The sequence below is a fragment of the Sminthopsis crassicaudata genome, chromosome 5 (genome assembly GCF_048593235.1).
Source record: "Sminthopsis crassicaudata isolate SCR6 chromosome 5, ASM4859323v1, whole genome shotgun sequence".
NCBI classification, from domain to species: Eukaryota; Metazoa; Chordata; class Mammalia; order Dasyuromorphia; family Dasyuridae; genus Sminthopsis; species Sminthopsis crassicaudata.
In genome coordinates, this window is record NC_133621.1 from 24621575 (window position 1) to 24634732 (window position 13158).

At 37.3% G+C, this 13158-nt stretch overlaps 1 protein-coding gene across 2 annotated transcripts; it reads left to right on the forward strand.

Moving 5' to 3' along the window:
* The first annotated feature begins 3112 nt into the window (after window positions 1-3112).
* On the forward strand, window positions 3113-12726 carry LOC141543248 (tripartite motif-containing protein 43-like). Of its 2 annotated transcripts, none has more exons than XM_074268177.1 (2): window positions 3113-3349; window positions 10699-12726. In XM_074268177.1, the coding sequence occupies exon 2, from the start codon at window positions 11078-11080 to the stop codon at window positions 12473-12475; it is 1398 nt and encodes a 465-aa protein (XP_074124278.1). In that variant the 5' UTR covers window positions 3113-3349; window positions 10699-11077; the 3' UTR covers window positions 12476-12726. The 2 variants fall into 2 exon arrangements, with proteins under 2 accessions (XP_074124278.1, XP_074124277.1); XM_074268176.1 differs by lacking the exon at window positions 3113-3349 and adding an exon at window positions 9563-9800.
* Window positions 12727-13158: the final 432 nt, after the last annotated feature.

Genomic DNA, 13158 nt, shown 5'->3' on the forward strand with positions numbered 1-13158 from the left:
ACATAGGTTCTCAACAAATAAAAATAAATTCCCTTAGGATTCATCCCCATTAGTGGTATTGTCACTTCAGAGGATATATGTGACTTTATAATCGTTATTCATAGATTATGTTTTTTGGTTAGATTTCTATAATAATCGTGTTTCTATTTCAAAATTCATGGAAAGATGGTTTTCAACATTCCTCCTTGCCATACCTTGTATCCTAAAATGTTCTCTCCCCCTTTCTCTTTCTCTCCTCCCCTACTTAGCAAGTAATCCAACATAGATTAAGCTGTGTTGTAGTGTCCTACTTTCTAGAGGCCCCATGCTGGGTGCCAAAATGGAGTTTACTTTCTAGATTCCCCAAATTGGGGTGCCAAAACATACTATCTTGATTAGCTCTCTGGAGGATCTCAGGACCAGCCTTGGTCTTAGTGGAGAAGAGAAAGAAGCAGGATGGTCTTTATTTCCAGTCCTCCCAGCCCTTAAATACATCAGTATAATTACATCATTACAGCACACTAAGTACGGGCCAACTAGGGAACCATTTTATCATCACAGCACACTAAGCAAGTGCTAACTATAAGCACCCTGCTCTTGAAATGTCAATGCCTCTTACTGTAAGTATCCCTTGCTTCAAGTTTCAAGTAGAAAACTGTTGTTCACACACTCCTTGACTTCTCAAGAAGGATGAAAACACCAAAGGCAGGGGATCATGCCCTCCTTGACTTCTCAGGAAAGGTGAGAACACCAAAGGCAGGTGGGGAGCCAAACCAAACATTTTCATTGTGTTCCCTCTAGGTGAAGGATCTTATGCCATACCCAGATTTCCCCCACTATCTGAAGACTTCTCCACAGTGCATTTCTAAATATCATACCATATCTATCATACTATATAAGAAAAAAACACATCAAAAGGGAAAAAATGAGAACCAACAACAAAAATAAGATAAAAATCTCATGTTATGATCCACTTGAATTCCCATAGAGCTCTATGAAGCAGAAAGCTCTTTCCATTACAAGTCTATTACAATAGCCATGAATCATCTCATTATTGATAAGAGCTAAGTCCATTTCAGTTGTAGATCATATCATTTAATCATTTAGCTATTGGGTAATGTTTCTTTTTTACTTAAATTTTACCCAGTTTGCTATATGTTTGAGAAGTGAGGCCTTCATCAGAGAAATTCTCTTCCAAATTCTTTTCCTAATTACTATTTCTAACTGTATTTCCCTATGTTCATTTTTATTTCTTTCGTTCATGCTGTTCCCTCTCAAAAATTTGCCTCTGAATAATCCCTCCCCAGTTTACCTGCTCTTCTTTCTCTACTCTTTTCTTATCCTTTTCCCCTCCAAATTTCCTGCACAGCAAGATACACATATAATGATTTTATGTGTTATTTTTATTTTGAGCCAATTCTGAGGAGTTTAAGGTACACTCACTCCCTCTCCTTTACTTCTCTTCCCCTTCACTGCAAATTATTTTTCTTACCTCTTCTGTGGAAGATAATTTAAACCATTTCACATTTTCCTTTTTGTCTTTTGCTCCTTCCATTTCTCTCTCACTCTCTGATGTTATTTTCTGTTTATCCATATTATGTGTTTATATGCAACTCACCCTTATGCCAATTATGCATATACTCAGATACACACACACACACAAACACACACACACACACACACATACACAAATACTGCTAATTTCCATAATAACAAGAAAGATATTATGAGTTACAAATAGTATTTTCTCCCTGTTGGAATGACCTTGTTCATGATTTCTTTATTCTTTATTATTCTTTTTTATTTATGCTTAAGATTACTGATTACATCCCTAATACTTCTTTTGAGTTTTGTATTTGAATATCAGATTCTCTATTCAGCTCAAGTCTTTTCATAATAAATGCTTGAAAATCTTTTTTTCATTGAATAGCCACATTTCTTCAGGTTTGATATTTCTGAGATTTAACATTTTGGGATCTCTTTCAACACGTGATATCTGGATTCTTTAGATTTCCATTTTTCCTTCTGGTTCTAGAATATGAGCACAGTTTTTCTTGATAATTTCTAGAAAGATGGTGACAAGACTCTTTTTTATCATTACATTCAGGTAGAGCAATATCTTTTTTTTAAATTGTTTTATTTTTTCGATTGAGAAATGATTTGTACTCTTGTCAATTTGACACAATTATTTATATATTTTAGAAATGATTCCTTTGTAATAAACACTGTCTATAAATTTTGCCCGCCAATTTGGTGTTTCCCATTTAAACTTGATAGTCTCGGTTTTGCTGTGCATTTTGTATCTCATAGTGTTCTCTAGTTCTTCTTTGGGCAACATTTCTCTTAGAGGTAGACTATCCCTTGATCTCCTAAGTTGCCTCTGGTATCACCTTCCTTCCCCAAATCACATATAGAGTTTGACCTTTTGTGAGATATGGACCTATGCTAATTCCCTTACATCTTATTTGTCAGTGTTCCTAGCTGCTTCTGTGAAATAATGAATTGGTATCCCTGAAGGGGGAGTATTTGATAAATACTACATTACTATAGTCATTGATTAATGTGTAATTTTTATCTAAACTATTCATTTGATCCACCCCTTGTTTCTTAGCCAGTACCTTATGATTTGATGACAATTGCTTTATAACATAATTTTTTTTTAATTACAGCTTTTTATTGTCAGAACATAATCATGGGTAATTTTTACACCATTGTTCCTTGCACTCACTTCTGTTACAACTTTTCCCATCCCTCCCTCCACATTCTTTTCAATTGTTTCATTTCTCTGGTTTTGCTTGACTACCTCTTGGTTTCTCCTTGAGTCATTCATTTCTACTTGTTCGAGTCTAATTTTCAATGATGTATTTTCTTCACTCACTTTTTTATATCTTTTTGTAATTGTCCAATTGTGTTTTTAAGTGAGTTTTTTTCTTCTATGGAATTTTTTTCCATTTTATTTTTTAGAGAACTGATTTCTTTATCCAGCTCACTAATCCTGTTTTCCCTGGAGTTGTTTATCTTTTCCAATTCACTAATCCTGTTTTCCTTGGAGTTGTTTATCTTTTCCAATTCACTAATCCTGTTTTCCTTGGAGTTGTTTGCCTTTTCTAATTCACTAATTTTATTTCTCAATGATTTGATCTCTTTATCCACTCTGGATAACTTCTCCAGGCTCTCTTTCCAAGCTTCCCTTTCCTTTTCCCATTTCTCTTCTAGCTCTCTTGTGAGAGCCTTTTTGATTTCCTCTCTGAGATTCTTTTGTATTGAGGAGCAGCTCATATCCCCCTTAAGGGATTCCTCTGGGGACAGTCTGTTTTTAGTCTCCTCAGTATTTGAAGTCTGCTCTCTCTCCCTACAGAAGCTGTCAATGGTAAGAGCCCTTTTGAATTTTTTGTTCATTTTGTCAAGATCAGGATTTGAAGAAAACAAATTGAGTAGAGAAACAATAGGTCTGTTTTTGGGGGGATGGGGCGGGATGGTGTTAATGGGCTTCCTCTACAGACTGGGGGTAGGGCAGCAGAGAGCCACTAACAGGCAAGTGATGGCTGCACTGAGTCTGTGCTCTGAGGCTCTGAGAACGGGCTTATTCAGTCTAGGTGGGGATTAGGGGTGGCCGGTTCCTAGAGACTCTAACTTTCCGGGGTTTTAATCTTCACCTCCGGTGTTTACACCCTCTCTGCTGCTCCCTATAACATAATTTTAATTGTGGTACAGCTAGACCACTGTTATTTGTATTTTTTTAATCATATCTCTTAATATTCTTGATCTTATGTTCTTTTTCTAAATTTGTTTCTAGCATGTGAACTCATTGATCTCCTCTTTTGTTATTGTGTTCATATAAGTATTTAGAGTTATATTTCCACTGTTTTCATTACATCTCTTATTAGTGCCATTCAGTGGATGAAATTATTGATAGACTTAATGACTTGTTGCTTGAGCAATACAATATTTAATTTCCAATTGTCTTTTGTTCATTTTTCCTTGGCTTTTTAGTGAATGTAATTTTTATTGCATCATTGTTTGAAAAGGAAACATTTTATATTTCTGCTTTTCTCCATTTGATTGTAAGGTGCTCTATTACATGATCAGTTGCTATGACCTCATAGTTTGGAAGTCAACTGAAAAACACGAAAGCTAAAATTTAATTTTTGTACTCAATACAAAATATAAATATATAAAATATAAAAATATAAAATGTTTTAAAAAGGTGGTTTAATTTGTGAAATAAAAGTATCATTTTGTAATTCTTTTTAACTTCATTTTGGACATTCTGTCTACAGAAAGTCTACATCGAAATCAGAGTAGAATTTTCTAGGTACAATTTTGTAAAAAGAAAAAAAAATTCACTTCCCTATCATTAATTTGTTTTGAAATCTTAATTTTACATCTGCATTTATCACCTTGTTAAGTATCTACCATTGGAACAAAGACATGATGTGCATATGCCATCACTCCTGGTACAGTGCTTCTTGTTCTCCTTCCATTTGGGTCCCAGCATTAATGCAAAGAGTGAGCACTCCTAAGTGCTGGGAGACAAACCAACCCCTGTTTTCTGGGAGCTGAATCTTTGGGTCTCTCAGGAGCTCCTTGGAAACATGGAGTTTCTTGATAATGATGGCTCTGCTGCTGCTACTCTTGCTGTTGTTGCAGTCAAGAGGAGGAAAATGAAAGCAATAGAGGAGGCTCTTTACCTGCTTCATGGACAAAGGAGAAGAAGACAAGGAAGAACAGTAAAAAGCAATATTTCCATCTCTGTTAGGCATAGAAATAACTCATTAAATATGAAATATTCCATAATCATCAGAGCAAACCTAGAATTGAGGATGCCCAGAGTCCTTTGATCTAAGCCGAATTTTGCCTTTAGCTTCTAAGGAAGTACAGAGGTTAGATGTTTGCTTCGGGTCACAGAGGTAGAAACTGAATCCCATTCTCAGAATTCCAAGTTTAATACTCTAAACATTAGGCCATGTTGCTTCACATGAGAGATGCAGTGGAAAGGAACATGACCAGTCAGGGAGAGCAAAGTTTAAAGACTCTCCTGTTTTGCATTTAGTTGTGTCATTTTTAAGAAAGTCATTTCACATCTATGCATCTAGGAAAACATTTAGAGACCCTTAGTCCCAGAGGAGGTCCTTATTACTGTGTATGATGTTCTCTTCTCTAAAATATAATCATTCTCTGGGAGCACGGTTCTTGGGGAGCTTCTGGAGGCAGCCTTAGTTTCAGTTCAGTTCAATAACCCCAAATGCAGCCAGGAGTTAAAGTCCAAATCTTTTATTGTGTCCTTCAAAGACTTGTCTCTTTTCCTGAGGCCTGGCTAGCTTTAGTAGAGACCTGTCTCTCTCCTTGGTTCCAAGAGCTCCTTGCAAATGTCTCCAAATGCAGAAGTTTGTTCTTCAGCCTCCACCCAGCACAAAGGTGGAAGTTGGAATGAATCTAACTCTGCATCCCAGAGTGGGATTGTGGATTTCTGACTTGTGAATCTCCCAGAAGTCCAAGAGTGGGCTTGTCCTCTTCTTATATGTGCTCTCTTAAAGGTGTGGAGTCTATGTGTGAGCTCCTCTAAAGGTGTGAATGAAATACCTAAGCATTATAGCACCTTGTTTCAAGTTCTGCCCCAGAACCACTGTGGGTAGGGAAAGTGGGAAAATTCCTTGCCTTGATGGGCCTGCATCATCAACCCAGCTAGCATCTGCATCCAATCTCATAGCATCTTTGAAGATTTGCAAAGTGCTTTTCATTTGTGGCCTCACAGGATCCCGAACACAACTCAGTCAGAGTGGAGTTTTTCCATTTCATAGATTAAAGGATCATGCCCAGATAGTTAATGCTGGGACAGGATCCAGCTCAGGTCCCTTTTTCCAGAGCAACTATCTATCCACTGCAGCGGGTTTTAAAAAGTGCTGCTTCATTTTACCATCTGGGACCTGGTGATATTGAACTAGAAGCCCTCTGAGATTCTTCATTAATATCAGGAAGTGAGAAAGCCCATGTGAAGTTATGCAAAACATTTCCTTAAAAATCACTTTGCAAAAGAAACCAGATCTGCATCCCCTGCCAAAAAACCATCAATACAAAAAGAAAGTTAACATAAAAGCATACTTCTGGCTGTATTCATCTGTGACCAGTTCTTTCTCTAGGTAAGATTAGCATTTTTCATCTGAAATCCTTCAGAATAATATCAGATCATTGCATTGTGGAGAATAAGAAAATTATTCAATGCTGTTCATCCCTGAACTTTGCTATTATTATAAAGCCTTTTCATTTCACTTTGCTGGAGTTCATTGAGGACTTTCCATGTTTTTCTGATAGCATCCTGCTCATCATTTCTCATAGAACCATCAAAATATTTCTTCACTGCTTAATGTCTGAATATACTCATCCTTTATTCAACTAATGTGACCCTCAATTTCCAAATCTTCACCCTGAGAAGGCAGTTGATATAAACATTTTTATGCACATAGGTTCTCAACAAATAAAAAGCATTTCCCTTAGGATTCATCCCCATTAGTGGTATTGTCACTTCAGAGGATATATGTGACTTTATAATCGTTATTCATAGATTATATGTTTATTGGTTAGATTTCTATAATAATAGGGTTTCTATTTCAAAATACATGTAAAGATGTTTTTCAACATTCCCCCTTGCCATGCCTTGCATTCTAAAATTTTCTCTCCCTCTTTCTCTTTCTCTCCTCCCCTATTTAGCAAGTAATCCAACATAGATTAAGCAGTGCTGTAGTGGCCTACTTTCTAGAGGCCCCATGCTGGGTGCCAAAATGGAGTTTACTTTCTAGATTCCCCAAATTGGGGTGCCAAAACATACTATCTTGATTAGCTCTCTGGAGGATCTCAGGACCAGCCTTGGTCTTAGTGGAGAAGAGAAAGAGGCAGGATGGTCTTTATTTCCAGTCCTCCCAGCCCTTAAATACATCAGTATAATTACATCATTACAGCACACTAAGTAAGGGCCAACTAGGGAACAATTATATCATCACATCACACTAAGCAAGTGCTAACTATAAGCACCTGCTATTGAAATGTCAATGTCTCTTATTGTAAGTATCCCTTGCTTCAAGTAGAAAACTGTTGTTCACACACTCCTTGACTTCTCAAGAAGGATGAAAACACCAAAGGCAGGGGATCATGCCCTCCTTGACTTCTCAGGAAAGGTGAGAACACCAAAGAGAGGTGGGGAGCCAAACCAAACATTTTCATTGTGTTCCCTCTTGGTGGAGGATCTTAAGCCATACCCAGATTTCCCCCATTATCTGAAGACTTCTCCATAGTGCATTTCTAAATATCATACCATATCTATCATACTGTATAAGAAAAAAACACATCAAAAGGGAAAAAATGAGAACCAACAACAAAAATAAGATAAAAATCTCATGTTATGATCCACTTGAATTCCCATAGAGCTCTATGAAGCAGAAAGCTCTCTCCATCACAAGTCTATTAGAATAGCCATGAATCATCTCATTATTGATAAGAGCTAAGTCCATTTCAGTTGTAGATCATATCATTTAATCATTTAGCTATTGGGTAATGTTTCTTTTTGATTTAAATTTTACTCAGTTTGCTATATGTTTGAGAAGTGAGGCCTTCATCAGAGAAATTCTCTTCAAAATTCTTTTCCTAATTATTATTTCTAACTGTATTTCCCTAGTTCATTTTTATTTCTTTCCTTCAATGCTGTTCCCTCTCAAAAGCCTCTGAATAATCCCTCCCCAGTTTACCTGCTCTTCTTTCTCTACTCTTTTCTTATCCTTTTCCCCTCCAATTTTCCTGCACAGTAAGATACACATATAATGATTTTATGTGTTATTTTTATTTTGAGCCAATTCTGAGGAGTTTAAGGTACACTCACTCCCTCTCCTTTACTTCTCTTCCCCTTCACTGCAAATTATTTTTCTTACCTCTTCTGTGGAAGATAATTTAAACCATTTCACATTTTCCTTTTTGTCTTTTGCTCCTTCCATTTCTCTCTCACTCTCTGATGTTATTTTCTGTTTATCCATATTATGTGTTTATATGCAACTCACCCCTATGCCAATTATTCGTATACTCAGACACACACACACACACACACACACACACACACACACACATATATATACTTCTAATTTCCATAATAACAAGAAAGTTATTATGAGTTACAAATAGTATTTTCTCCCTGTTGGAATGACCTTGTTTATGATTTCTTTATTATTTATGCTTAAGATTACTGATTACATCCCTAATACTTCTTTTGAGTTTTGTATTTGAATATCAGATTCTCTATTCAGCTCAAGTCTTTTCATGATAAATGCTTGAAAATCTTTTTTTCATTGAATAGCCACATTTCTTCAGGTTTGATATTTCTGAGATTTAACATTCTGGGATCTCTTTCAACACGTGATATCTGGATTCTTTACATTTCCATTTTTCCTTCTGGTTCTAGAATATGAGCACAGTTTTTCTTGATAATTTCTAGAAAGATGGTGACAAGACTCTTTTATCATTACATTCAGGTAGAGCAATATCTTTTTTTAAAATTGTTTATTTTTTTCGATTGAGAAATGATTTGTACTCTTGTCAATTTGACACAATTATTTATATATTTTAGAAATGATTCCTTTTTAATAAACACTGTCTCTAAATTTTGCCCGCCAATTTAGTGTTTCCCATTTAAACTTGATAGTCTCGGTTTTGCTGTGCATTTTGTATCTCATAGTGTTCTCTAGTTCTTCTTTGGGCAACATTTCTCTTAGAGGTAGACTATCCCTTGATCTCCTAAGTTGCCTCTGGTATCACCTTCCTTCCCCAAATCACATATAGAGTTTGACCTTTTGTGAGATATGGACCTATGCTAATTTCCTTACATCTTATTTGTCAGTGTTCCTAGCTGCTTCTGTGAAATAATGAATTGGTATCCCTGAAGGGGGAGTATTTGATAAATACTACATTACTATAGTCATTGATTAATGTGTAATTTTTATCTAAACTATTCATTTGATCCACCCCTTATTTCTTAGCCAGTACCTTATGATTTGATGACAATTGCTTTATAACATAATTTTTTTTTAAATTATAGCTTTTTATTGTCAGAACATAATCATGGGTAATTTTTACACCATTGTTCCTTGCACTCACTTCTGTTACAACTTTTCCCATCCCTCCCTCCACATTCTTTTCAATTGTTTCATTTCTCTGGTTTTGCTTGACTACCTCTTGGTTTCTCCTTGAGTCATTCATTTCTACTTGTTCGAGTCTAATTTTCAATGATTTATTTTCTTCACTCACTTTTTTTATATCTTTTTGTAATTGTCCAATTGTGTTCTTAAGTGAGTTTTTTTTCTTTTATGGAATTTTTTTCCATTTTATTTTTTAGAGAACAGATTTCTTTATCCAGCTCATTAATCCTGTTTTCCTTGGAGTGGTTTACCTTTTCCAGCTCACTAATCCTGTTTTCCTTGGAGTTGTTTATCTTTTCCAATTCACTAATCCTGTTTTCCTTGGAGTTGTTTATCTTTTCCAATTCTCTAATCCTGTTTTCCTTGGAGTTGTTTGCCTTTTCTAATTCACTAATTTTATTTCTCAATGATTTGATCTCTTTATCCACTCTGGATAACTTCTCCAGGCTCTCTTTCCAAGCTTCCCTTTCCTTTTCCCATTTCTCTTCTAGCTCTCTTGTGAGAGCCTTTTTGATTTCCTCTCTGAGATTCTTTTGTATTGAGGAGCAGCTCATATCCCCCTTAAGGGATTCCTCTGGGGACAGTCTGTTTTTAGTCTCCTCAGGATTTGAAGTCTGCTCTCTCTCCATACAGTAGCTGCCAATGGTAAGAGCCCTTTTGAATTTTTTGTTCATTTTGTCAAGATCAGGATTTGAAGAAAACAAATTGAGTAGATAAAAAATAAGTCTGGTTTTGGGGGGATGGGGATGGATGGTGTTAATGGGCTTCCTCTACAGACTGGGGGTAGGGCAGCAGAGAGCCACTAACAGGCAAGTGATGGCTGCACTGATTCTGTGCTGTGAGGCTCTGAGAACGGGCTGATTCAGTCCAGGTGGGGGTTGGGCGTGGCCAGTTCTGAGAGACACTAACTTTCCGGGGTTTTAATCTTCACCTCTGGTGTTTACACTGCCGCTCCTTATAACATAATTTTAAGTGTGGTACAGCTAGACTACTGTTATTTGTATTTTTTTTATCATATCTCTTAATATTCTTGATCTTTTGTTCTTTTTCTAAATTTGTTTGTACCATGTGAATTCATTGATCTCCTCTTTTGTTATTGTGTTCATATAAGTATTTAGAGTTATATTTCCACTGTTTTCATTACATCTCTAAGGCTTTCATATGCTGTCTTATTAGTGCCATTCAGTGGATGAAATTATTGATAGACTTAATGACTTGTTGCTTGAGCAATACAATATTTAATTTCCAATTGTCTTTTGTTCATTTTTCCTTGGCTTTTTAGTGAATGTAATTTTTATTGCATCATTGTCTGAAAAGGAAACATTTTATATTTCTGCTTTTCTCCATTTGATTGTAAGGTGCTCTATTACATGATCAGTTGCTATCACCTCATAGTTTGGAAGTCAACTGAAAAACACGAAAGCCAAAATTTAATTTTTGTACTCAATGCAAAATATAAATATATAAAATATAAAAATATAAAATGTTTTTAAAAGGTGTTTTAATTTGTGAAATAAAAGTATCATTTTGTATTTCTTTTTAGCTTCATTTTGGACATTCTGTCTACAGAAAGTCTACATACAAATCAGATTTGAAAATCCATTGAGCCATACTTTGATGTTTTCTTAGCATATCTCCTGAGAGACACAGGAAGCCATTGTCTTTGGTGGAACTTGTCAATTAAGAGGAGCCAACCAGGGTGTTAACTCAGAAACTTCAGGGCTTCTCCCAAGAAGAAGAGTTAACTGATTTTACTGCAAGATTCCAGGCCTGGGGAATTCACACCTTCAGTTGGAGGGCCTAAGAGGTGGGGCTACTTCCTATAAAAGGAGAGCATCCTCCTGCTCAGAAGTACTGCCTTCATTGTAAGGGAAGTCTCTTCCTCTGGCTGCTGCAGACTAGAAGCAATTGGGGAGAGGACAATGGCTGCTACTGTGGAAATTCTGAAGAAAATGCAGAGTGAGATCACCTGTAGCATCTGCAGGGGCTACTTCTGTGATCCTGTCACCATTGGGTGTGGGCACAGTTTCTGTCAAGCTTGTCTCTCCTTCAGCTGGAGAATTAGAGCCCCAGCTTTTTCCTGTCCTGAATGCAAGCAAGTTTCCCAGGACCGGGAGATCCCATTAGTGAACAAGCACCTAGCAGAGTTGACTGAGCTGGGCAAACAGTTCAGCTCCAAACTTTTGGAGAGCACTGAAGAACAGAGGCAGTGTGACACTCACAAGAAACCCTTGAAGAACTTTTGTGAAGAGGATCTGACAGCACTGTGTGTGACATGTTGTGAAACCCCAGAGCATGGAGCTCACAAGATCTCCTCTATACAAGAAGCTGCTCAGAAATACAGGAGGGAGCTCCAGCACCTTCAGATTCGATTGGTGAAACATTTGGAGGAAGATGTAGAACTTCATAGTCGGATGGGGAAGACTGCTTATGAGTGGATACATTTGTTTCGCCGTGAAAAAAGTAAAGTACACACTCTTCTTGAGGAAGAAGAATCCCGAAGTCTTCAAAGATGTAAGCAACAGGAAAAGGCCAGGAGGGACAGACTAAAAGAGTACGGGAAAAGTCTGAAGGACCTCATGCTAGAGCTGAAGGAAACACGCCACCGACTCAATCTGGATCTGCTGCAGGATGCCAAGCAGCTGCTGGGAAGGTGTGAGGCTGTGTTGGCCCAAAGGGCCCAGGCTGTCATCCCAGTTCTAGAAGAATATTATACTCCTGGCCTGATAGAGATACTCTACAACTTCAAAGTGGATCTCACCATGGACCCCACATCAGCTGATTCCTCTGTGACTGTTTCAGAGGATCTCAAGAGTGCCAAGGCTGGAGAAGGCTGGCAGGTGGAGACCAAGTTTCCTGATGACTTCCCTCACCATTATGTCTTTGCTAAGCAGTCCTTCAGCTTTGGTGACCAGTACTGGGTGGTGGATGTGACTCAACTCTCCCAGTGGACCTTGGGGATCTACACCCCAAGCATGATAACCTTTGAAGGAATGGAGGTGGATTCTGCTGTGATCCTGCTGCACTGTGTCAAGAAGGAAGGGGAATACTATTTACAGACATATCCTGGATCATTGAACCATCGAGTAAAAGACCCTCTCCCTTGGATTGGAGTGTACCTGTGTAATGACCCTGGCTCTGTTGTCTTTTATAATGTTCTGAAGCGCACCCTCCTTCACATGTTCAATGCTTTGATCTTCAATGGCCCTGTTACTCCCGTATTTTCCCCTGGTCCCGCACTTCCAGGAACAAATCCAGGTACCATGACTCTTTTTCCCGCTGACTCTCATCTTTGTGCTTGCTGCTATTCACGTGGCTGAGCATTTAGGAATTCTCACCAGCTTCCAGGACTGAACACCTTACATTTTCAAGCACTCCTGGCAAGAGAAGAAGGATCACCTACTCACTGATGAAGAACAGACTTCATGGTCATCAACTGGAGAAGGATTTCTACCCTGTAAGCTGACTTGAATTTTTCTCATTCCCATCCCCCTGGATTTTCAGTACCCTCCTTTGTAATCTATTTGATGTCCAATGAAATAAATGAAATAAATCCTTTTATTTAGGATTATTTTTGTCATTGTTCTTTCATTTCATTTCTTTGCAAAACTTTGCAAAACTATTGTTCAATAACTTGTCCAGCGTCACAGAGTTATTAAGTCAGAAAAAATAAGCCTTCCTGACTCTATCCTGGATATTTTATCTCTTTAGTCTGCCTCCTTGCCTCTTTTATATAATATTATATATATATATATCTGAAATTACTATTTAAGCAATTTACTTTTCCTCTGTTAATCTGGGAAGCCTATATTTTTGGTTCATCCCATTCACATTTACAGTTAAAATTACTACTTTTGTATTTTTTCCTGCCATTATATTATCCCCAGATTATGTTTTTTCCTTGTTCCCCCTGAACCCCTTCCCCAGTATTAAACTTAAGGGCCCCACTTGTGTCACGCAGCCCTCTCTTTGTAGTATCCCTCCCCTTCCTTTTAAATCCCAT